The sequence below is a fragment of the Geotrypetes seraphini genome, chromosome 2, assembly GCF_902459505.1.
Source record: "Geotrypetes seraphini chromosome 2, aGeoSer1.1, whole genome shotgun sequence".
NCBI classification, from domain to species: domain Eukaryota; kingdom Metazoa; phylum Chordata; class Amphibia; order Gymnophiona; family Dermophiidae; genus Geotrypetes; species Geotrypetes seraphini.
In genome coordinates, this window is record NC_047085.1 from 140,377,443 (window position 1) to 140,403,469 (window position 26,027).

At 42.0% G+C, this 26,027-nt stretch overlaps 1 protein-coding gene across 4 annotated transcripts in view; it reads left to right on the forward strand.

The window, feature by feature from the left end:
• The window catches only part of TMEM241 (transmembrane protein 241), a 117,816-nt gene that overhangs the window by 29,899 nt on the left and 61,890 nt on the right, over window positions 1-26,027 (forward strand). For all 4 annotated transcript variants that reach the window (XR_004538349.1, XM_033933883.1, XM_033933884.1 and 1 more), the window contains 4 exons: window positions 2,190-2,267; window positions 8,862-8,887; window positions 12,546-12,597; window positions 20,922-20,970. Coding sequence is in view for 3 of the 4 variants with exons in the window: in XM_033933883.1 (XP_033789774.1) it covers window positions 2,190-2,267; window positions 8,862-8,887; window positions 12,546-12,597; window positions 20,922-20,970 (205 nt within the window). In the remaining variant the exon portion in view is untranslated. The remainder of the gene's footprint in view (window positions 1-2,189; window positions 2,268-8,861; window positions 8,888-12,545; window positions 12,598-20,921; window positions 20,971-26,027) is intronic.

Here is a 26,027-nt window from a genome sequence, read left to right on the forward strand (position 1 = left end):
TATGTGTTTTTCATGATGCGTTTGATCTGTGTTGTCATGTCTAGATTTGGATTCAACCATACTCCTAGGTTTCTCACCCCAACCGTGGAAGATGTTATGGTGTTGCCATTCAATATTAGTTGGTATCTTGGGCTATTTCCTTCCCATTTGTTAATTAGCAATAGTTCTGTTTTCTCCTTGTTGGTTACTAGTCCATTTATTTGGAGCCATTCGAAGATTTTTCCAAGGCATGTTTTGATCTTCTGTTTAGTTTTCACATTTAGTTTCTTTATTGGGATGATCAGTTGGATGTCTGTGTAGATGTTGCATTCCCACCCCAGTTTTCTGATGAAATTCCCTAGCGGTTGGAGGAAGATGTTGAAGAGCATGGGTGACATGGCTGATCCCTGTGGTACTCCTATATCTGTTTCTTTTAAGTTGCTTGTATTCCCCTGCTATCCAACCCTCGTTAGTCTTTTTGCAAGCCATGACATTTCCTTTGAGGCCCAGGGCCATACATCTTGATTTTAGTAGTGTGTGTTGGACTAGGTTGAAGGCTGCTGAGAGGTCCAGGAATCCCAGTAGCACGTCCTCTCCTTTAGCATGGTGTTTGAGAACTGAGTCCTATACTGCTACTAGCACGGTTTCTGTACTCAAGTTCATAAACTCTGAACCCTGATTGGGCCTGGTCAAATTTTGACCTGTTTTCTAAGAAGTCTGATATTTGTTGACAGGCTAGTTTGTCTATTAGTTTAGAGATCCACAGTTGGTTGGCTACTAATCTGTAGTTGGAGAGGCTGCTTTGATCTTTTTATTTTTCAGACAGGTTTGGTGCATGAGAGTTTCCATTTAAGTGGGACTTATCTCAACCATACTGATTTGTTGATGATGTCCTTGAGGTAGGAGAGTCCTGGGACTTCAAGTTCTCTTATCGGGTGTATAGGGGATGTGTCGAGGGATTGTTGGTCTGGCTTTATTCTTCTTAATAATTTCTTTATCTGGATCTCAGTGATTGGTTCAAATTCTTTGTCTTCTGTGTCCATTGTATATTGTTTTTTAGGCTGTTGTGTTTCTATAGCTTCCTTATTTTCTCTGTGAAAAAGTTGCTGAAATCTTTGCTGGTTAGGAAGCATTTAGTGATTATTTCTTTCTGTTTCTTCCCAAATAGATCATATGCTACCTGGTATAGGGTTTTAGTGAAGTTTCCAGCTTTAAGGCTCTTTTTTGAAAGTAAATCTTTCCTTTCTTTTCTTATTTACTTGATGTATGTTCTGTTGATTCTAGTCCATCTTTTCTTAACTTCCTCATCTTCATCTGATTTCCTCCATTTTCTTTCAAGCTTTCTTTTCTCTTTTTTCTAGCCTCATGATTTCTTCTGACGGGGTGAACCCTTCCTTTCTTTTGTTTGTTTTCCTTAGTTTTAATGGTGCTACTTCTTAGGCTAGGGTCCAGTACCTCGTCCCTCGTCCCAGAGTCTCTGTGAAGCTTGTGATCTCTGTTATTTTGGTTTCCATGAGTTGTGTTTGCAGTCTGTTTTCAAATTTGCTGCTGTCTATAATTCCTCTCCCCATTCTTGGACTTGTTCCATTTTTGTTTGATTGTTTTCTAGTTAGTAGTGCTAATTGGCACCAACTAAGTTATGTACACAACTGGCCTATGTGCGCAGATTTCCGTAGCATGCAACTGTAAGGGGCTATGGACTGGGGACGGGCAGGGGTGGGTTAAAGGCATGCCTAGGACTTCTAAGGTTGGGCATGAGTACATACACCAGCCCATGAGCTGGGGTGAATGCTTGCATATAATGTTAAGTATATCAATATGGATTGTTGCACAGAGCTGCCATTGTAGAATTAAAGCTTATGCGTCCTTTTACTAAGGGTGCTCTAACCAATTTAGCACGCGCTAAAGATTAGTTTGTGCTAAATGCTAATGCGCCCATTATTTTCTATGGGTGTGTTAGCATTTAGCAGCTGCCATTATAGATTTAAGGCTTCGGGGTCCTAAGGCACGCTAACTTATTTAGCGCGTGCTAAATGCTAACATGCACACCTTAGTAAAAGGACCCCTTAGTACCCAAATGGTGATCTTTCTTGCATTTACCCCTATTTCCCTGTCTGAAAATTCTGAAGTACTATCCAGAATATGATTAACGGATATATTCAGAGAGATGGTATTAATCTTTGTCATAATTTATCCTCCTTCCACAACAGCCAATTCCTGTGTTCTTTACTTTGCAAAATGCAGCAGAAGTTGTCAGCTGTGGACTCCAGAGCTTTATTCAGAAAGAGGTAAGGTGATAAGTTTCCATGTGACACACAGCTGTTAAAAGATGAAGTGAAACTACAAAACCCAGACCAGCTCTCTATTCTCCAGACAACTGAAGGGTTTTGGGCTAACTGAACCCCTTATGCCAAGTGTTTGTTTGGATGTTACAAACAGTGTTACATCAGTAAGTGGGAACTCGTGTGAAAGATTTTGTCCGAGTTCACCAGGGTTCAATACTGCCAAATGTACAAACGTGCTTGGCAGACATTACCCACTCACATCATTTTAAAACACTCTGTGGGCTAATCTAAAAATCTATAATTCATAGTGCAAATTTTTTTTTTTTAACTGCTTTTTTACTTTTTCTCTTTATGCTATAAATTAATGCAAGAATTATCAATCGCCCCAAACCCTGGTGTCTATATAGTGTGGAGAATTGAATTTAAATAGGATTCAAATAAATAAATCAACAATTCAACAACACTTTTAAATGACATTGGTCAAAAGCTCCTGAGAAGTATAAAGCCTGGTGAATTTTAAACCCTTAATAAGATGGCTGAAAAACAGGAACTTATCTGCAAACCGCTGTTTTGTTTTTTCATGCAGGGTGCCAGCTGATTGCCCTACAGAGCCCAGTTTCGTGTCCTTCGTCAGGGGCATCTCCCGAAGCAGTACGGATCAAAAGCTGGTTCTCCACGGTGCTGTTTTGCACTATGAATTGCAGATTTTTAGATTAGCCCACAGAGTGTTTTAAAATGATGTGAGTGGGTAATGTCTGCCGAGCACGTCTGTGCGTTTGCCGGTGTTGAACCCTGGTGAACTCGGACAAAACCTTTCACATGAGTTCCCACTTACTGATGTAACACTCTGTTTGTAACATCCAAACAAACACTTGGCATAAGGGGTTCAGTTAGCCCGAAACCCTTCAGGTGTCTGGAAAATAGAGCTGGTCTGGTTTTTGTAGTTTCAAGTCATTCTGACCCCTCTCATTTAGAGTAAGGCTCTTACTGCTAGTACTAAAAGATGAACTGAACTGTAATGACAGCTATTCCTTTGACATCTTTAAAATATTGTTCTGCATTCATAATGAGACTTAGCTGGTTATTAATGTCTTCCGTAGGAAATAATTGTCAACCAGCAGGTTGACTCATTTGTAAATGAATATTCACTTGCTCCCTGCGCATATACCTTTTCTAGTGTAGCTCTTCAGATACATTTTCCACTGTCATTGTACCAAAGTCTCTTGCCTGCCATATTATTGAATTATATATAAATAATGATTTCAGTTTTCAGAACAGTGCTTTCCCACAATAAGCCTGTATTTAATATACCTAATGTATACAGTTTGGGATTACTTTTGTAGACCAGTACCTGAATAAATTAATGTAAACCGTTCTGAGCTCCCTGAGGAGAATGGTATAAAAAATTGAATGAATAAACTAGGAAGATTAATATCTTTGCACCTGATCATACATGACCATGAGATTACAAATTCCAATTTATTGTTTTGTTAATTTGTTAACAAATGGAAGCCAGATGACATCAAACACATTTGAGGCCTAGGGCCTAATGTGCCATGTTTTTTTTCTTTTTTTAATCTAGATCTTTAGGTGGTATATAAATTTTTAAAAATAAATATTTAATTTGAATGAGAGAAATGCTTTCTTTATAGTGACCATTGTGCTAGGGAATCTGGGTTTAATCTGTGAAACCTGACTCATACACTGGATGCTCTTTGCCTGTATTGAGTCTTGCCTGACTACTGTCACTCATGTCTTGTTTGCAGTTCTTTCAAAACTGATCATTCCTTTCCCCTTTGGAACCCTTTTTAAAAATCGGTGTCAACATTGGCCACCTTCCACTTCTTCTGGTATTATGCTGGATTTTAGAGAAAAATTACAAATTACTAACTATAGCTTTGCAAGTTCATTTTTCAATTCTGTTAGCAGTCTGGGATGTATACCATCTGGTCCAGGCAATTTGCTACTGTTCAATTTGTAAAATTAACCCATTATAACTTCCAGTGTTAAAGAGATTTGTTTGAGTGTCTCTGTTTCATCAGAACTGAATACCATTTCTGGCACCAGTGACTGCCTCACATTTTTCTTGGTGAAGACCAAAGCAAAGAATTTATCTAATCTCTCTGTTATGGCTTTTATCCCTTGGTCATCTAGTGGTTCAACCAATTATCTTCCTCGTTTCTTGTTTTTAATATACCTAAAAAAGTTTTTACTGTGTGTTTTTGCTTCCAGGGCAATCTTCTTTTCAAGGTCTCTCTTTGCCTTCCTCACTCATACAGACAAAATAGGAATTCTAGAGTATCAGGATGATATAATAATAATAATAACTTTATTCTTATATACCACCACACCATTTAGTTCTAGGCGGTTCACATCAAAAAACTGTACAATCGGCGAATCATATACATAAACATGTCATACACATCTCGGAAAATACAATAATGACAGATCATAAATTTATCAAACAGGTAACTTTTCAACAATTTTCTAATAGAATAGTAAGACTGAGCTTGGGGTATAAGATTACTCCACCAAGTAGTCATTACACTAGCCTGAAATGCAAAAGTTTTTCCTAAGAATCTCTTATAGCGACATGATTTTGGTGTTGGAAACGTGAACCAATAAGTTTTTCGTGTATTCTTGTTAGACTTAATCTAATATAATCAGAGAGCTCCTTAGAGACAGTTGTAGTTCTTTTGGGGAATCTGTTTTCATGTGATTTGGGAGTAATTGCCAAAGGGTTTGATTTTTCTTGCAGAACTGCAGGAAATTCTCTCTAAGCCTCCCTCTGACATTGTTCCTGCTGATATTCCTTATTTTGTAGCCTCTTTCCCATGAAACACATTTCTTCCAAAGCTTCCCACTGCTGATACTCTTTCCTCACTGTTCTGCTATTGCAGCTGCGGCCACATAAAAACAGTCTGCCCTTCCACAGCATCCACTATCCTTAAGAGATCCCAAGTGCCTGTCCCACACTTTCTTGACTTCAGGCATAGTATTTGTCTCCATAATCTCTTGTGCCAAGTTGCTACACTGGTAGCAGTAGGGAAGGTACTGATTGGTCATATTTTATCTTTTAAATGAGGAACATGGAAGAGGGAGGGATGGTGGAACACATAACATCTTTTTGGTTGGAAATAGTCACACACACACTAGTCTCTGTCCCCAAACTTCCTATCTGTAATCTAGAAAGTATATGCCATCAAAATGCATATTGGACTTTTGCACAGCCCTTTCAGAATCCCCAACATTTCAGAGGCGAAAGGCAAGAAGTTCATTGCAGAGAAATTGAGCAAATGTGGTTTTTCTCACTCATTTTCCCACAAATCCAGTCAGAATGGACTAATGGCATTTCTCCATTTCCTGCCTGTGAATAGAAGAAAGGAGAAGAGATGAGAGTGTAAAGAAAGAGAGGCTAGAAGAAAAGAAAAGCAGGGAGATGGGAAGGTTAGAGGAAAATGGTAGACCCAAAATAAGGGAGACAGAGTTCTAGGACAGGGTAAGGGAGGAAGGAAGAAGTAAAATGGGTTAAGTTAGGGGAGGGAGAGGGAAAGGAGGAGAGAAACAAGAAAATTGAAAATCAGTTTTATTACCGTTGTCTGCATCTATTTTATTTACCAATATTTTCAACAAATTCTTGTTTTCATATGAAATATCCAATAACTGCTTGCTGATGAGCAGCAGAATTTAAACCACCCAGCTACATAAGAACATAAGAGTTGCCGCTGCTGGGTCAGACCTGTGGTCCATCATGCCCAGCAGTCCGCTCACGTGGCGGCCCTCAGGTCAAAGACCAGTGCTCTAATTGAGTCCAGCCTCACCTGCGTACATTCTGTTTTAGGAGGAACTTGTCCAACTTTGTCTTGAATCCCTGGAGGGTGTGTTCCCCTATAACAGACTCTGGAAAAGCGTTCCAGTTTTCTACCACTCTCTGGGTGAAGAAGAACTTCCTTACATCTGTGCCTGGGAAGGGAGAACTTGGTTATATTGCAGAACCAGTAAACATTGTACCTAGACCTGAGCTACAAAACCAGCATCCCCTCTCCAGGGATTGAGAAAGTGAAAGTTGGCACAGTGATGAAGGTTTTTTAGGATATCAGAAATGGATATTGTTTCACATAGTGAATGAACTTTTAAGTTGGGATTCAAAGGGTAGATTGGGAGGGCTTCAGATGTATTAAGATGATATAAATCAGGGGTCTCAAAGTCCCTCCTTGAGGGCCGCAATCCAGTCGGGTTTTCAGGATTTCCCCAATGAATATGCATGAGATCTATGTGCATGCACTGCTTTCAATGCATATTCATTGTATGTATGAATGAATATTGGTCAAATTAATTTTAAGATATATGGTGTAATAAAATTATGAGTAAGTTAATAACAAAATAAATAAGTATTTATATAATATATGGTTTAGTATAGCTCTTTTGTGTATGAAATCAGGGCTTGAGAATGAGATGGCAGGCTCCTCTCACTAGTCTGGATGCTGGAGGGTGTCCTGGTCTGCATAGCACCAAGGCTTTCCATTCACCCCAAGGATGCAGAGAGAAAAGAAAAGACTGTCATTCAAATATTCAAATTCTCTTGTATTTGTTTTAAGTTGATTTGGGGACTGGCTTCTACCTATCTTTTGTCTCATTTTGTGCTATACAACCCCACGAGGAGAACCAGAAATTATAATTTATTCACCTATCCAAAGATTACTGGTTATATATACAGGTCATTTTTGGATAGGACTTTTATGTTTCAAGCGAGTAAACAGCAGTCCTGGTTTGGTAATTACATTAGTGGAGCCAGGTTGACCTACGGCGCTTTTCAGAAAGAAATTAAAACTGTACTATTTGATAGATTAATTTCCTAAATAGAAATTACATTAATTGCAATAATTCTTTAATAATTATAATAATTCTACTCTGATTATCCTTAAGAAATATATTGTACTTTTTTTTTTAATCTTTATTCATTTCAAAACTTAAAATCAAGTATAATATTAACATACATCAATTAAACTTTCAAATACACTTGAAATCTTACAAATGTTTCTCATAATAAAAAATAATATCCCCCTCCCTAATCCAATTATGTACATAAATATTATTTATCAATAATCAAAACAGAATTTCCTTCCCCCACCCCCCCTACTGTCTTAAACTTTTTATTCAGGGAATTGTAATTCGCTGATTGTCCAGCTCTCTTTGATGTAAACCACCGAGAAGTCGTTAGATTGTGGTGGTATAGAATAATAAAGTTATTATTATTATTATTACTACTCAGCCTCATTTACACAATGCACAAACAGATGGACAGAGGTGACCCCATAGACATCATATACCTTGATTTCCAAAAAGCCTTTGACAAGGTGCCCCATGAACGATTACTCCGGAAACTGAAGAACCATGGGGTGGACGGAGACGTACATAGATGGATCAGAAACTGGTTGGCAGGTAGGAAACAAAGGGTAGGGTTGAAGGGACACTACTCTAACTGGAGGAGGGTCACGAGTGGTGTTCCGCAGGGCTCGGTGCTCGGGCCGCTGTTATTTAATATATTCATAAATGATCTAGAAACAGGGACGAAGTACGAGATAATAAAATTTGCAGATGACACCAAACTATTTAGGGAAGCTCGGACTAAAGAGGACTGTGAGGAATTGCAAAGGGACTTGAACAAACTAGGAGAATGGGCGACAAAATGGCAAATGAAGTTCAACATTGAGAAATGTAAAGTATTGCATGTGGGAAGCAGAAACCCGAGGTACAACTATACGATGAGAGCGATGTTATTGAATGAGAGTACCCAAGAGAGGGACTTGGGGGTAATGGTGGACAGGTCAATGAAGCCGACTGCACAGTGCGCAGCGGCCGCTAAGAGAGCGAATAGAATGCTAGGTATAATCAAGAAGGGTATTACAGCCAGGACGAAAGAAGTTATCCTGCCGCTGTATCGGGCGATGGTGCGCCCACACCTGGAATACTGTGTCCAGTTTTGGTTGCCATACCTTAAGAAGGACATGGCGTTACTCGAGAGAGTTCAGAGAAGAGCGACACGTCTGATAAAAGGGATGGAAAACCTTTCATATGCTGAGAGATTGGAGAAACTAGGTCTCTTTTCCCTGGAGAAGAGGAGACTTAGAGGGGATATGATAGAGACTTATAAGATCATGAGGGGCATAGAGAGAGTAGAGAGGGACAGATTCTTCAAACTTTCAAAAAATAAAAGAACAAGAGGCCATTCGGAAAAGTTGAAAGGGGACAGATTCAATACAAATGCCAGGAAGTTCTTCTTTACCCAATGTGTGGTGGACATTTGGAATGCGCTTCCAGAGGACGTTATAGGGCAGAATACAGTACTGGGATTTAAGAGAGGATTGGACATTTTCCTGCTGGAAAAGGGAATAGAAGGGTATAAATAGAGGATTACTGCTCAGGTCCTGGACCTGTTGGGCAGCCGCGTGAGCGGACTGCTGGGCAAGATGGACCTCGGGTCTCACCCAGCAGAGACATTGCTTATGTTCTTATGTTCTTATGTTCACTGGAAATGCTTAATTCCCTGTTTTGACATTTCTACAGAAAATAATCATCAATTTTATTTTCTTGCAGCACATATCTTTGATAAAAATATGCAGGTAAGCAACTTTTTAAATCCTCTGCCATTGTTAAACACATCACTCCTTTACATCTTGTTAATTTACAATCCTTTACTGTTTTGAACTCCAGTCATGGTACATGGGCTTGTCATGCCACTGGAGCTTGTGCGCATCTGAGAAGCTGAAAGCTATACCGTCGGTAGTTTCACTGCCAGCAGGGTCTCCCAAGGCGGACAGGTTTCAACGGAAATGTCAGATTAACGATGTACCACCCATCTGGGCAGTGTTGGAGGTGGAGGATTGTGAGAAAATGGTGAGAAAATTGAATTTATACTACGCAGAAGACAGGCCCGGCAATCTACTTCTGTATTCTGCCTTGAAACCTGATGATGATTATCAAGTCGCTAGGACTTGAACACAAGTCGATGGCACCTAACAACAACTGTTTTGAAACAAATATTACTGTTATTGTATGGACAGTTTGCTACAATATTCAGGCATCATCCAACATTGTTTTTGCATTGATATTATGAAACTCAAAAGTTCAGACTTTTTTTGTATTGTACAGGGGTAGGCAATTCCGGTCCTCGAGAGCCTGAGCCAGGTCAGGTTTTCAGGATATCCACAATGAATATGTATGAGATGGATCTGTATGCACTGCCTCCTTGAGATGCAAATCTATCTCATGCATATTTATTGTGGATATCCTGAAAACCTGACCTGGCTCTGGCTCTTGAGGACTGTAATTGCCTACCACTGGTCTAGTATAATAATATAGCCTAGAACTGTACTGACCTTTCCATTTCTTTATAAGTAATACAAGATGCTTTACACATGACAGGTTTTCTTTATTCAGGAAACATGAATGGATGTGATGATTTCACTGGCTCTTTCTCCAGAAAAAAATTCAGTACCATGTTGTTTAATAAATATATTATTTCTTGAGATGAATACCAAGATTTATTGATTCAAGAAGTAGGAGTTGACCAGAGTTTCCAAGTTGGTATTTATTTTGAGGGAAAATAAATTTCAGAAATTAGTAATTAATTAAAATAAAAGTCAAACATTTGCGTTGGTTAAACCAATGGTGGAGATACAGAGCAATATGTAGAGGGTCAATGCAGGGTCTCATTTGCAAAAGTCAAGGACTGAAAAATGGGACAAAAAAAAGGGTCCATGTGCAAAAATCAGTTGCTCAATGGTAGGGCAAGTTGTGGATTAAACAGCCTCTATTAGTTTTTATGAGGGTATGTAGAAAGCAGCAGGTTGTGGCACTCTCAGATGGAACAAGAAACTAAAGAGAAAGAAGTGCATGCAACCAGCATTACTCCTAAGCTGTCCATATATAGGCAGTCCCCGGGTTAAGAACAAGTTCCGTTTTTTAAACTGTTCTTAAGTTGAATTTGTATGTAACTCGGATCCTGTACACTACACAGTCTATAAAAATATTAAACATTAAAGAAACAGTCCTATGGAAAGACTTAAACCCCTTGTTCCTTGTAACCTCTCCAAATTTAAATCATCAAGATTGGCTCTGTCACTAGCCAGACTAGCCCAGATTTGGATGTGATCCTGAAGTGCATGCACAACTTAATTGTCTAATGAGCCTTAAAGAGCAATAATTGACAACTAACAACCAATTATTGATATTACTGTAATCGGCACAAATTAGAATTTGTGCTCGCATCTGACTTTGTGCTATTCTATAATACTTGTGCCAAAATCCCATAGCATGCAACTCAAAAGTAGGCATGGCCACGGGAGGGCATTATGGGGGCATTCTGAAAAGTTGCAGACGTTATATAGAATAATGGGTAAGAGTACCTGACTAGGGCATCAGCACTTATGCCAGGTTTTAGCAGGTGTAAGTCTGGTGCCCAAAGTTAGGGCACAGGAATTAGCACTACAGGAGAAATTCTGTAAATGGTGTCTAAAAGGATAGGCACTTATAATATAGGTGCATATCTCTTGTCAATCACACTTAGGCACCTATTACAGAATTGCGCCTATCTTAAAGCATAGGCGCCTGTAGTGTAGGCCAGGGTTTTAAAGGCCTACATTATAGGCGCCTAAGTCCTGTAGAGAATCATTCCTAGTGGCGCCTAAATTCTTCTCTACCCCTAAACACGCCTACCTTGGAATTAGGCGCCCATCTTCTTAGGCTTGATCCTACAATAGAAAGATGCCTATCGCATGGCACCTAATGGCATCTATCACCCAATTAATTTTTATTTTTTTCCATTTATGAGCTTATTAAATCTCTTAATTAAAGCCATTTTACTAATTAAGTTAGATGCCTGACTTTGGTGCCTCTCTTTAGGTGCCTCTTATAGAATTTCCCCCCAGTGCTATTCTATGAAGGGTATGTTCTTTATAGAATTGCGCTTAGCACCAATATTTTCCAGCACTCTTTTTTTGAGCATCATTTATAGAGTACGACCCCAGATGTCTGCCAAGGGTAACATAATTTAGGGGTGCAGAAGTACAGTGATGTGCCTTTCCACACAGACCTGCATTGCCCCATCCTACCCACTCTGAGATTGTATTTCAGGAGGCAAGACGGACAGCACTTAAATGTGGGTCTGTATTGAAAAGCCTGCTTGTGCTGACTGTCATATTGTTTTGAGCCCAGTAGGATTGTGGTAGTAGGCCTGGCAGGGTGAAGGTACTGAACCTGGGGGGTGGAGGGGAGGATGGAACGTTATAAATATTAGATCTGTTGACCGGGGATGGGGCATACTGGACATGGGGTATGGTTAGAGAAGGGAGTTGCTTACCATGGGGGGGAGGAGGAGATACAGACCGCCTTAGGAGGGGTGGGGGGAGGTAGGGTTTTGAGATGCCCTGGGAGGGGCACACAGCTGCATGTTTGCCTGTTACCCCTACAGGGAGACCTCTAATCTCTCATACTGTAGTCCATATTTCTGGTGATATGTTTCACCACAGGGAAACTTCCTAACCCTACATACTCAGTCAACATATGGTAATAAAGAAAATGACTGCAGATAAAGATCAGAGTGGCCCATCCAGGGTTGTGGCTGCTGCTATGTGAAGTTTACCCTACTTTATAATTTTTGTAGTGTGAAAGTCATAAGTTTAGCTTTGAATGAAAATAAGAGACCTTCTCTGTTTATCCCTTGCCTTTTTGAATTCTGTCAATGGGAGGGTATGCCAAGCATCCACTATCCTTTCAGTGAAGAAATATTTCCTGATGTTGCTTTTAATGTACCTTCTTTCATCTTCATTTTCCTGTTCTCTGGTTCTGTTGTTTCCCCATCTATGGAAAAGGTGGTTGTTCAATAATACTTTTCAAGTACTTAAACATTTCTATAGGGCATTCCAGCCAGTCAGGTTTTCAGAATATTCACAATTAATATTCATGAAAGAGATTTACATGCACTGCCTCCACTGTATGAAAATCTTTCTCATGAATATTCATTGTGGATATCCTGAAAACCTGTCTGGTGGGGTGCCTCCAGGACCAGGCTTAAGAACTACTGCTGTAGGGTATACATAGCCAGGTCTTCAAGTCATTTTCATACATCTTCTGGTGCAATCTCCACACTGCTTTGGTTGCTTTCCTCTGAGCCACTTTAATTCTTTTTATAACCTTGGCAAGATAAAACCTCCAAAGTTGAACACAGAACACTGGGCTTGCAGAGTGCACACAGTATCTGTTTTTCTTTTTCTTCTGCAGTTTGTTATTCCTGTTGATAGCAGCAATCTGTCTGCCATTACATGACTCCCAGGTAAGTGTGTTTTGTTTTTTTAAATGTAAGTCTTTCATGTTTAACACTTTCTACTGTACTTCTTCCCTTCTAATTGATTCATGGCTACTAGATTTTGCACCCTGAGGAGGCAATTCTGTACAGGTTGCCTAATGTGTGCTAAGTGCAAATTCTGTAATGGCAATTAATTGTTCTAGAATACTAGTCTTAAGTCCACAGTTTTCTGTGTTTCCCCGAAAATAAGACAGGGTCTTGCATTAATTTGTGCTCCAAAAAACGCACTAGGGCTTATTTTCAGGGAACCAGCAACCAATCCCTTATGTCTTATTTTTTTTCATGTACAATAATCATCTCTCCCTTCCTCTCTTCCATTCCAATTCTTCCTCTTTCCTTTCTCTCTCCCTCCCCATGTGCAGCATCTTTCCTTGCCTAACACCCATCCCCTTGTACAGCAGCTCCCGAGACCTCCAAAAACAGCGGCAGTGCTCTGTCATCAGTGTCGCGGCAGAGGGAAGGCCTCGGTGGGGAAGGCAGAGAAGCAGCCCGTTCATATCACAGCCGTCGCTGCTGTTTTGGAGGTTTCTGAGTGGAGGTTTGTCAGGCTTATGGTGGGAGGGTCGGTGGGGTTCCACTGCACAGAGAGATGGAAGGGAGGGATAGAAATATGCTGCAGAGGGAAGGCCTGACCATGGAAGGGAAGGCTGTGAAGCAGCCCGTTGAGAGCACTGCTGCTGTTTTTGGAGCCCTCGGAGCTGCTGCACAAGGGGATGGGTGAGAGGCAAGGAAAGATGCTGCACATGGGGGGGGCACCCTTTTTGTGAAGTTCACAGCAATGCCCATAGAACCGCATAGAACTTAACGTATTGCGGTATATAAACTGTTATTATTATTATTATTGCCCTGTAAGGTACCTCACTACTCTGGTGCCATATCTGGGTGTCCAGTCCATCACTTTTCTGGCCCCTCCTGCACCCAAAAGGTCTTTTTCTATGCGTTTGTGACTTGGATAAATTTTTGTACGAAAATGGGGTATAAAGATGGACGACATAGCAGGCAAGAGGGAGCCCAACCCCTCCTGCCCACGACGCACTCCCCGAACCCTCGATCGTCTCCCCCCAAACCCTCAATCACCCCCCAAACCTGTGACCCTGCGACACCCCCCACCCCTGACACCCCCCTCTTACCCCCGATACCCCCTTACTTACAATTAGTTGGCCGGACAGATAGGTCCCAAGACCTTTCCACTGGCAGGTCGGGCCTTAGGGCCTGATTGGGCCAAGCGTCTAAGGCCCCGCCCACAGGAGGGGCCTTAGGTGCCTGGGCCAACCGGAATTCTAAAGCAGTAATAATTTGTTCTAAATTGGAAAACTCTAATCTAAGTAATTTTCTAACATGTGCCGAATATGAAATATTTTGCATAAGCTGAAGCCATCTCAGTTGTTTATCTGTAATACCAAAATAAATTGAATTACAGTGGTCAACATTATGGAAGTAAGATAGCCTGAGCTACTGTATCTTCCTGGAGCATAGGGGTGTAAGTAGTGAGCAAACTGATCTAAGCTGTCTTAATCTAAAAAACAATTTATTTTATCAAAACAGAAATTTGATTCAAAGGACGGGTTAGAATCTAATTAATACCCAACACCCTATACTTTTCTTCAGTCTTCAATAATTCTCCAAAAAGTAATGTAAAGTCAGAAACTAGACAGGGTCCCATTTGACCTAACCACAGAACCTTAGTTTTAAGTTTGTTCAATTTTAGAAAATTAACTTGAACCCACTCATCAACTCTTGAAATAATATTTTTAAGGTGATTGATTTCATTTCATTTAATATGGTGTCTCTGACTGAGCCTAAACCGTCGGTACTCTCTTAGCTATAGTAAGCTTTTAAGCTTATTGACCATGTGCAGGAACCCTGATCTTCGAACCCCTCCCCTCGTCAGTTTAGTCTCTTGCAAAAGAGATGAGGGGATGGCGGGCAGGCAAGTGTGGCTGCATTCCCCTGCTGTCTATGGAGAACACCTGTTACAGGTAAGCAACTCTGCTTTCTCTGGAGACAGGCAGGGGATATGCAGCCCCACTTGATGGTGATCTAAGGTATCATAAAAATTCTTCAGCATAGGACATATAAAAAAAAAAAAAAAGTCATCTGCATACGAAAGTATAGAAACACCTAGGGCTCCTTTTACTAAGCTGCATTAGGGCATTAACGCGTGGAATAGCGCACGCTACAATGCTGCGTGTGCTAGTTGCTAACGCCAGCATTGAGCTGGCGTTAGTTCTAGCCACATAGTTCGGGGTTAGCGCGCGCTAATCTGCGTGCGCTAAAAACGCTAGGGTGCCTTAGTAAAAGGAGATGATAAATCCTTTCCTAGAGCACTCAAATAAATGTGAACTGTGTTTGCGATGGAGAGAACCTTCAGAACTCCCCAGTCTGGGCGCCAAGAGAGGGAGAGTGTTTATTCCTCTTTCAAACACAGTAGGTTTTCTTACTTAACAATACCCTAAAACAAGATAGAACTCTTCCATTAATAGCAATTTTATTCAATCTATATAACAGGCATGATCTACCCCATCAAATACAGTGGATATGTTAAACTGAAGCAAAATGGACGCCTGGAATGCGCTTCCAGAGGGCGTGATAGGACAGAGTACGGTTTTGGGGTTCAAGATGGGATTGGATGATTTCCTGAAGGAAAAGGGAATAGAAGGGTATAGATAACATAGAAACATAGAAGATGACGGCAGAAAAGGGCTACAGCCCATCAAGTCTGCCCACTCTGCTTACCCACCCCCTGTCTATGCCCTAATGACCCAATTTCCTTATCTTGACCCTCGTAGGGATCCCACATGGGTATCCCATTTATTCTTAAAGTCTGGCACGCTGTCTGCCTCGATCACCCGCACTGGAAGCTTGTTCCAATGATCAACCACTCTCTCTGTGAAGAAATACTTTCTGGTGGCGCCATGAAATTTTCCGCCCCTGAGTTTGAGCGGGTGCCCTCTTGTGGCCGAGAGTCCCTTGAGAAAGAAAATATCATCTTCCACTTCGACACGTCCCGTGAGATACTTAAATGTTTCGATCATGTCTCCCCTCTCCCTACTATACAGGTCCTGGACCTGGTGGGCCGCCGCGTGAGCGGGCTGCTGGGCACGATGGACCTCTGGTCTGACCCATGCTTATGTTCATGTTGAGTAAGATGGAGCACACTCATTAATTCAAAGTAGTCTACAAGTTCAATATTTACCAATACAGTCAGTTCTTGCTATTCGATTTTGCCCATCCACAGTTGCATCAATTGCAACCAATATTTCCCATTCACACCACTGTGCGTATTCGCAGACCAGCGCTTAATAAAATGGCTTCTTTTGTTTTCACTTTCACCTCACGGTCAAGCTTTTCTTCTAGATATGGCTCCCAAATGTCCAGAAAGTAAATTACAGGCACGTCAAGTGCTGTCCAATGCAGGGATATAACCCTATATTCTCTATAGGATCCACTTTCTGCCATTTTGAGGCAGAATTTGTACTCCTGGAACCTAACCTCTATTTTCCCATAAACTCAACATTTCGTTATTCACGATTTTGTGATTTGCAAACATTTTCGAGAACCGTACTACTGCGAATAATGAGAGCAGAGTTTAATTCCAAAAGTTTAGAAAATCAGGAAATACTGGTTACTGGTCTGTTAGTTTTCTACCTGTTACAAGTAAGCAACTCTGCTTTCTCTTAAGAGAGTCAGCTCCCATTGATTTTAAAAGAGGAGTCGGAACAATCCATGATAACGCATCAGGATAAACTCTTCCAGAAAATGCCAGATTCACAAAATGAGTCACCCAAATAATAATATTACAAGGAATATTCTTTAGCAAGATAGGCCGAGACACTAAGGCCCGGATTCTATAACCAGCACTGTTGGCGGCCGCCTCAAAAGCTGCCACCAATCGCATGTCAATGATGTGATGACGCTGGGTACAGAATTGCGCCTCCGCCAAAGGTAGGTGCCAGCAATATAGACCAAGTTTATATTTAGGACTTCAGACTCGGCAGTGCTACCTGACCAGAAAGGGCCACTGAATATGGTCATAAAGACAAGCAGATAAATCATATGCTTATCTTTATGCAATGTTATCTTTCTCAAATATGACTCCATGATTATTATTACTGGAATTCACATTTGCAGCTTCGGAGTACATTGACAATCTCACATCTGCTGCAGTACTATTTGTAAATATTTAACTATGCTTGTATTGGAACAGATTAGCAAAATCAGTATGATAGCACAACAAACGTAGCGTTTTCGGTGGAGTAACACAATATATTAAGGGAGCCTCGACCTTGAGGAAAGCGTGTGAAACATGGACATGTTGGTGGAGGCGCTCCCTCTCTTTAAAATAAAATTCACAAGCTAAGTGAAAGTTTTATATTCACTATTTATATGAAAACTATTCACAAGCTAAGTGAAAGTTTTATATTCACTATTTATATGAAAACTATTGAATTTATATATATAAAAAAAGATTAGACAAAAAATACGTGATATATTTTGATCCTATGAGATCCTATGAAGATCGGGTTCGGTGGGCTTTGTCCATTTGAGCCAACGGGAGATTTACCCTCTGAGGATCGAGTATCAAAGTATTTCCTTTATGAGCACCTATTTATGAGTGTGTGAAGATTATTTCAACCGGATGTTTTTTGATATTTAATCTACGAAGTAAATCCGGTTTTCATGTATAGCCATTAGAGGTATATCTATGTATTGGAACAGAGGCATGAATATGAGGTTGTTGGGTTTTGGGTTTTTTTAGTTGCAATTTACTTTTAAAGCAAAGGACATTTTGAGCAGTGCCTAGCAATTAGAAAAAGATCAGCATGCCTTGATCTTTAATAGATATTTTGATCAGTTTATTTTGATGGCAGGCTGTTAAAGGAGCACTAATTATTGGACTAGCATGCAGAGCTGTCAGGCTTTCTCCATGGGAAGCCACCCGCTTCAGATTTGCTGCGTGAAGTTGCTTTCCAAATAAATGTCAACAATAACAATACTATATAATCTTGTTAGCTTATTAGCAACACAAATCATTTTCCCTGCTGTCTACTGTGGCCCTTTGACCATAGAACAGAATGAAAAAATGAAATAGTGAGAGGAGATATGTCAAAGATGTATTTAGATTAAAGATCTAAGCAGAATATATGAGGGGGGTGCTAAAAGGTTCTCAGCCCAACCAACTTTCTAAATTCTGAGCATTATTTTGCTACTGTAGCTGAAAAGAATGTTGTTTTAATTGCAAAGTGACAATTTGCAGAATGGTAATGCTATATTTTGACATCGTTTCAGATCATTGATTGAACTACGTCAGCAAAAAGTGTGGAATTTTCAAGTGTGGAACTCTGAGCCGTTATGAAGTTCCTATTCCTGCAGAAAAAAACTCCAAAGGAATGTATGATGCAAACATTGAGTGATAAATGCCTATCATCCACAGTGAAGAAGTGGTGTGCAAACTTTCAGCATGGAGATTTCAAGACCGAAGATACAGCAAATGTCTGGGAGTCCTCAAACGATGTTAACTCCTGAAATTGTTGACCATGTGCCTGACCTAATTTTGACAGATCAGCAAATATTGGCTAAAACAATTGCTGAGACACTACAGATATCCAGGGAATGTGTTGGATGTATAATCCATGAGCAGCTGGGTATTCAGAAGCTGCCCACCAAGTGGGTGCCCAAATGTTTGAATGCTGATGAGAAACGACATTGAGTGGACACTTCCAAGTTGATTTTGCAGCATTTTGAGCGAGCTGGTGCAAACGTTTTGGAACAACTAGTTACTGTTGATGAAACATGGTTACACCACTATGATCGTGGGACAAAACAACAGTCCATGTAATGGCAGCACTCAGATTCTCCAAGGCCAAGGGAATGCAAGACCCAAACGTCTGCAGGAAAGATCATGGCCACAGTGTTTTGGGATCAGAAAGGTGTTATAATGATTGACTCTCTTCCAAGGGGCCAAACAGTTAATGCAGAATACTACAGTAACTTGCTGTGCCGAATAAAGGAGACTTGACAGAAAAAAAGGAGAGGAAAGCTGAGGAAAGGAGTTCTCTTTTTGCAAAACAATGCACCTGCTCGCAAGGCTTGCAGAATGATGGATGTTTTGACGCAGTTGGGGTTTCAGTGCATAGACCAGGGGTGTCCAATGTCGGTCCTCGAGGGCCGCAATCCAGTTGGGTTTTCAGGATTTCCCCAATGAAAGCAGTGCATGCAAATAGACCTCATGTATATTCTTTGGGGAAATCCTGAAAATCCGACTGGACTGCGGCCCTCGAGGACCGACATTGGACACCCCTGGCATAGACCATCCACTCTACTCTCCAAATCTTGCTCCAGCTGACCATTTTTTGTTTCTAAACCTTAAAAAGAGTTTGAAAAGGTGACAATGTTTGAGTGATTTGGAGGTGATTGCAGCAGAGGAGCAGTATTTCAGTGACCAGACATCAGAATATTTTTTGGGATGGGTTAGAGAAACGTCAAACACAGTGTGCCAAGTGTGTTGAACTTAGGGGTGAATATGTAGAATAACTTTTTAAGTTTCATGGCTTCATGTCATTCCCTGGAAAACACAGGAGAGTCAAATCCACAGTAACAACACTCAGACACGAAGGAGTGTATAAGTCCAAAAAAGACTGGTGAACTCTTAAGTATTCCACAAAATCCTTTATTCCTTTAATATGACATACATCAACTCGACATGCACATGTTTCGGCCCAAATGGCCTGCCTCGGGAGTTTCACAGTTTGCAAGTGGTGGCGTTTTTGCAGCGTGTATTATGTGATGTTTAATTGATCATAAAATGTTTTTTTGATTCATACGCAGACCTGTGAGACTCCTGAGGCAGGCCATTTGGGCCAAAACATGCGAATGTTGAGTTGATGTATGTCGTATTAAAGGAATAAAGGATTTTGTGGAATATTTAGAGTTCACCAGTCTTTTTTGGACTTATACACTCCTTCGTGTCTTCTTGTCATTCCCTTCATGGCTGAGCTGAGAACTTATTAGCACCCCCTCATAGGCATTTACAATTTCTAATATGTAGCCTGTCAATATTGTTTGTTACTGAAGTAGGCCACTAGGCCTACCTCGAGATAGAGACCTCATACGCTATATACTGGTTAAAATCAATATGTATATTTATTAGCACATCAGTAACAGCTTACAAGAATAAATCATTCAGTATATAGAGTAACAGAATGTGATCTTCAGGCCTGAGGATCCTCTGATGTCTGTTCTACCTACTTCCGCTTACAGGCCTGTTTTTATACATTTCTTGGTGGTTAACACCACGTTGGTCTAAATCACATGATACATCTTTATTGGTTATTTCCTTACACGTCATTACATAAGTAGATTCATTTATTGGCTTATACATTTGTGTCACGCTATACGTCTGTTCAGTTTACCGTAAGGCCTAACCTTTTCCTGCAAATGCCCCTTTCTTTTACCATATAAGCAATTCCGAGCTTCAACCCCCCCCTCCCTGCTTCGTTATCACAAGACATGTCTTGCTAAATGATATTCTTGAGAATTCTATTTCTGACCATGAGATGTGTTCATCTTTTCATAATATCCTGCTAGGTGTGAGCCCTATTGCCATGCAACAGAGTTAAGTCTTGTTTCTCATAAGTTTTGCTTAGCCTAGCAGCTAGCTCAGCATCAGGGTATTTCCCAATCAGTATATGCCAGCCGGCAACTGTATTATGAAATGTCTTTTTCATTGTTAATATACTGATTTATTAGAGCAGGAGGGAAAATGGGGGGGGGGGGTGTTCCTTCTTCGAGGTCTGGTTTCTTCACCTTTAGTGTTATCCAAAGGACTTAACATGCTTCACCTGTATCATACAAGTACTTTATACCAGATTTTTCCATGATCTTCTTCTTCTTCTCATCTTCCTTTTCCTCTCATTACTTTATATTTTGCCTTTTGTCAAGGCAAAGTACATAATAACATTCACAAGACAAAATTCATCACCATTCCAGTCCTTGTGGATAACTTCAGGAAACAATCCCATGTCATTCTTTAGTGTCTGTCTCAACCTTAGTCCTTTTACAGTACACCAGCATTCTTCAATGCAGGGCTTGAGGGTCAGCGGCTGTGCCCATTCATACTCCAATCCTACTCTCTCTCCTTAAACAATGACTTGGGGATGGTTTCCCGCGGGGACGGGAACAGTGATGAATTTTGTCACTGTGTCATATCACGCTCATCTTTGGAACCTTATAGCCAGGGAAGTATGATGCAGACATGTCTGTTTTCCTTCAATCTGTTTTCTTTGTTGCAGTTTGATCCTGATGGCTATTTCTGGGCTGTAGTTCATTTGAGCTGTGTTGGTAAGTTGAATATTATGTGAGAGAATGGAGCTTTTTGACAAAAGCATTTTCTGTGATTTAATGGAAACTGAAATGCAAGATTCTCTCCAGGGAGCCAAAAAAAACCCTTGAACTACCATGATTCAGGAGAGAACATCTAGGCATTTAATTGAAATATCTGTCTCATTATGTATGGCAAAAGACTACCAGCAAAGAAACAAAAACCACATATCCAGGCAGAGCAAACATGGCATTTTTGTTATTATCATGATAATTTAACTATACAATGAATCCACTCCGTTTGTATTAGTCTGTATCAACAGAATAATGAACTTTTTGCCCACCCATTAGTCCAGTTTTCCCTATTTGGTGTGTCAATACAGGCTCTACTCTGTCACCAGGTATCGCCCAAATTTTATGGCATTTTATATTTGTCTCAAGTGTGCTTGAAATATATATTCATGCCTTGTCATCAGCTTTGTTGATGGGCAGGGGCATTTTTGATATGACATCCGAGTGTGGACGTAGCCAGTTCCCAGAAAACGTAAAAAAAAAATAAAAAATCAAAGGCCATAATCAAAGAAATAGGAAAATGTTTGCTGACTTTTTTGAAAATACAGCTAGAAAATATCTTAAAAATCTGTGTCGAACACAATTGCATATAAAGTATCCGCTATTAGAAATCCACTGAGGAAAACTTCCAGCAGCGGTATTGGGCCCTGCAGCCAGGAAACATCTGCAGGAATGCTCCAACTTTCCCCTCACATGCAAAATATTGGCTCTGTACATTGAACAGCGTTACCTAATGTGCAGTATAATGCCTCTGCGAAGGGAGCCAAACTTTTCTCTGCCAGAGACTCAATATCTGGTTCAGGCACAGGAGAGAGATATTTAAGCACAACCACCACCTGCCACCCCATCATGTCTCCATGAGTAGAGAATGACACGGAGACAAATTTGTCCCTATCCCCACAGGAACTCAATTTCCCCGCCCTGTCCCCACAAGTTTTGTCGCTGTCCCTGCCCCATTCCTGTAAGCTCTGCCTTAACCGCACAAGCCTTGAACACTTATGATTTTAAAGTGTTTTAGGCTTGTGCAGATGAGGACGGAGCTTGCAGGAATGGGGCAGAGACAGGAGAAGAACGCGCCAGGATGGGAAAATATGTTCCCGCAGGGATGGAGACAAATTTATCCCCTTGAATGTTGAGGGCCCTACCAGGGGCTATGCTAAGGAAGAGGGTTCCAATGGGCCCTGCAGCTGAGGAAGATTCTGTAAGGCAGGAGCTTGAAGTTCAAGCTCTACCTTCTCCCACCTCCCTGCATCCCAATCCACACTACAAACCATTATGCTGTGCCCCTCGTACACAACCATTGCAGTTAACTGCAATGGTTGCATTAAGGGTGGCCACCATAGGACCTCTCACAGGTATATGGGGTGTATGGAAGCTGTTGCCTAGGTCCACAAGGTGGAGGGCCTACACCACTGCACTCTCCATTTCCACTCACTATTCCTAGGTCCTGGCTGAAGGCCAGCTGAAAATGTAGGTGATCCCAAGCTGAGTCCAGAGACCAGCTATTAGACAGCCATGTTCTGGGGCAGGCTGGCACCCCAGTGGGTGATGAGAAGGACAAGATTTCTGTGTGAAAGATATGTGATGGGGGTATTGACAGTGCCTGCACATGTTTCTTAGACACATGTCTTGTTTATCTCCACATAAACTAAGGTTCTGCCTTGCTCCTAGGACATGGCAGCCTAATTGATGGCCTATGCTGGGGAAGGACCACATTTCCAACTACCCTGCATCCAAGCACAGGCAGTGTCCCTCCAGAGAATAGGGAAAAATTGTGAAGGTGAAATGAGCAAAGCAGGTTATCCTCTAATGTAGCTACATTTCCTTGGATATGAGAAGACAAAACAGCATGAGAAGAAACAGCATTGAGGGCTATGGTATGGGGTAGACTTCCCACCTAAATCAGCCTCAAGATCTTTCATCTCCTGAGTCAGTATTGGGGTAGTTGAAGTCACCGATTTATTATTGCGTTACCTAGTTCTTTAGCCTCCCTAATTTCTGATAGTATTTTAGCATCTGTCTGTTTATCCTGGTCAGGCAGACAGTAGTACACTCCTATCACTATCCTTTTCCCCTTTACACATGGAATTTCGACCCATAGGAATTCCAAGGTGTGTTCTGGTTCCTGTAGAATTTTTAGTCTCTTTGATTCAAGGCCTCTGTTGACTTATAACACTATGCCTCCACCTTTTTGATCCTCCCTGTCACTGTCATGAGAAGCCAAAACAGGTCAGCACAAGCCAAGGGCTCAGGTAAGGTTGGGTGAATCTGTGCTTCTTGATCTTTCTTTCACCCTCATTTCTTCAAGCAAGGGTGGGATGGGGGCCTCCTCAGTGCTACCATTCCTATGTATACTATGGGATCTCTGGTAGGTGGGGGAGGGAGGTGAGAAGGCAGTGCAGATAACATGCAGACAGGCTGGCTATTGGGACCATTTGGCAACAATTCAACAGGATGTCATGGTTAAGTCTGGAGCCACTCAGCTTGCTGGGTGGAGGGCCCCTGTAGCTGTTAGGTTTTGGTGCCGCCTTTTTCCCCCCAGGCCCATCTCTACCCAGTGTTTAGTTCTGCTTTCTAGCCCTCTGTGTACTTCTCAGTGTGCCCACCACACCATTTCCACATCCCTTTCTTTTGTACCCAACTGGCTATCTGACACCCAGGCTTCTGAGGCACATGGGGCACCATAGTCCTTGGCTCCAGCAGTGATGGGGTGGAGGTATATATCTTTGGGAATTATGACAATGATTCTGTCTTAGCATCTCTCCCTTCGCATCTGTGGTCAGAGGTGCACTGGGAGGTTGGCTAGGACAAATGACATTCCCTCTGCTTTTCCTATGTCGGTGAGGATGCAGTGTCTGATGGTGAGCCTGGCACGAGCAGCCAGCAGGTAGCATAGCCACATGAGCAGGAGAAGAATGGCGAGTCAATGGGAGCTGATGCCTCACAGGAAGACACCATGGGGAAGCAAGAGCACAGTGAGGACACTAGCCAGGAGCAGCATGCATGAGGCCAAGAGGAAAAACAATTACTGGAGGGACACCCCTCTCAATGGAATTTGCAGATAGCCCTGTAGAGGCAGAATGGGTGAATGAGGGGGCTGATGGAGAGCCACTGGTGGCTCATAAGGGTCCCAGCCACCATAGGTGGCAGGTGGTCAGGTTGGCCTCCAAATTGTTGGGGCAGAATTTGTAGTTGGCGGACTACCGGTAGCAGAAATTCCAGCTGATGAGAGAGGGGATCCAGCTGCAGCGGACCTTGCAACAGGAGGCAGAAACTTTGTGTGGCAGAAACTTTTGGGGATCCATCAGGACCTGCAGGCCTTTATAGCAGCCTTGACAAGCATCCTATCAATTCAGAGTGTGCCTGAGTCTCCAGTTGGATACAGTGAGGCCTCTCTTGCCTCAGCTGCTGAGGTGCAACTACTCACACGGATGTGACTCATGTCACCCAGTCCAATGGGTCTACTATGAGACTAGGTCCCTCAGAGTCACAACAGACTGCCTTGCTGGATCCTACAACAGGCAGCAAAGCAGGCAGCAACCTACTTAGACAACCTGACTTCCAAGGTGCATCATAGCAAGAAGCATTACTGATGACAGTGGGGGCTCCACATGAGAGGACTCTGAGTCACATTCTGCTCCTGCACAGTCTGGCCTATAACTTGAGGGGAAAGGGAAGGGGAAGAAGAATTATGGCTGTGAGCCAAATAATTGACATGGGTTTGTGTGTGTATGTATGTGTAGGGGGGGGTATGTGAGTATAGGAGGAGGAGGCACACGTCGAAGGTGAGCGTTAAAGGCGCTCGCCTTAGCGAGAGCGCCTTTGCAAAGGGCCTTAAGAAGGGACAAGTCACTGCACGGAGGAAACACCAGGGAAGGACACCTACACAGGCAAGTGCCACAAGGGCAACAAGACAGACACAAACAGCAGATAGATAAACACAGCAGTCGCAGAGAACATACACAAAAGCAGCAGGGGTAGCAGGAATATAATTAGGAGAGAGACTGCAGAGAAAAAACACTAAGGATGCTTCACAGATTCCTACACAAGGAGAAGCCACTTCAGACAACAGACCGGTAAGCAGACAGCAATGGAAGCAACAGATGAAAGCAGGAGGTTGAGCTACCCAGTTTTCTGCACTGTTTGTCATATGTATGACTACCTCCCCTCTGTATGTATGCATTCGATGCGAGGAACTGGAAGGCCTGAAGAAGCGAGTCAGACTACTGGAGGGCAGAGTACTAGAACTATAGAAGCACTTCAAGCAGTTGAGGAAGAGATTGGAGAAGCAGAAAACTTCATGGAAGAGAGGAACTTGGAGGAAGAAGTCAGGGAGTTAGGGAAGTTCATCGAGAAAGCATACAGAGAGGCCGTGGAAAATCACTACCAACAGAGGAACTGCCAAGAAACACCTACAGTGTGAGGACAATCACAAGAAAGGAACAGTTGACACAGTAGCAGGACCTGGAAACAGCGGAGGGAACCCACAGGAAGACAAGTCCAGTACAAGCCAACGCCGGAATGAGGAAAGATGGAAGTGCACCAAGGACACGAACCTGCGACTAGAGAGATGGAAGTACACCAAGGTCATGGACCTGCGGCTAGAGACAAGAGAAGATAGAGAAGACAGAAATCGTCATGGGGGATTCTTATCATTCAACAAGTCAACAGCCACATAGTGGGAGGAAGAGAGAATCAGCTGGTGACCTGCTTACCAGGAGCCAAAGTGGAGGATAATAGTGAGCCACATCAACAGGAAGGGGTAGATAACGGCGGTGGTGATCCACATTGGGACTAATGACGTGGGCAACAGGAACTACAGCAGGGAAACACTGAAAGGTCAGTTCCGGATGCTAGGAAGGAAGCTGAAGATCAGAACGCCGAAGGTAGCATTCTCGGAGATCTTGCCGGTATCCAAGGCCGACGGGAAGAGGCAGACGGAACTGCAAGCAGTCAACACATGGATGAGGCGCTGGTGTGAGAAAGAAGGATTCCACTTCGTGCAC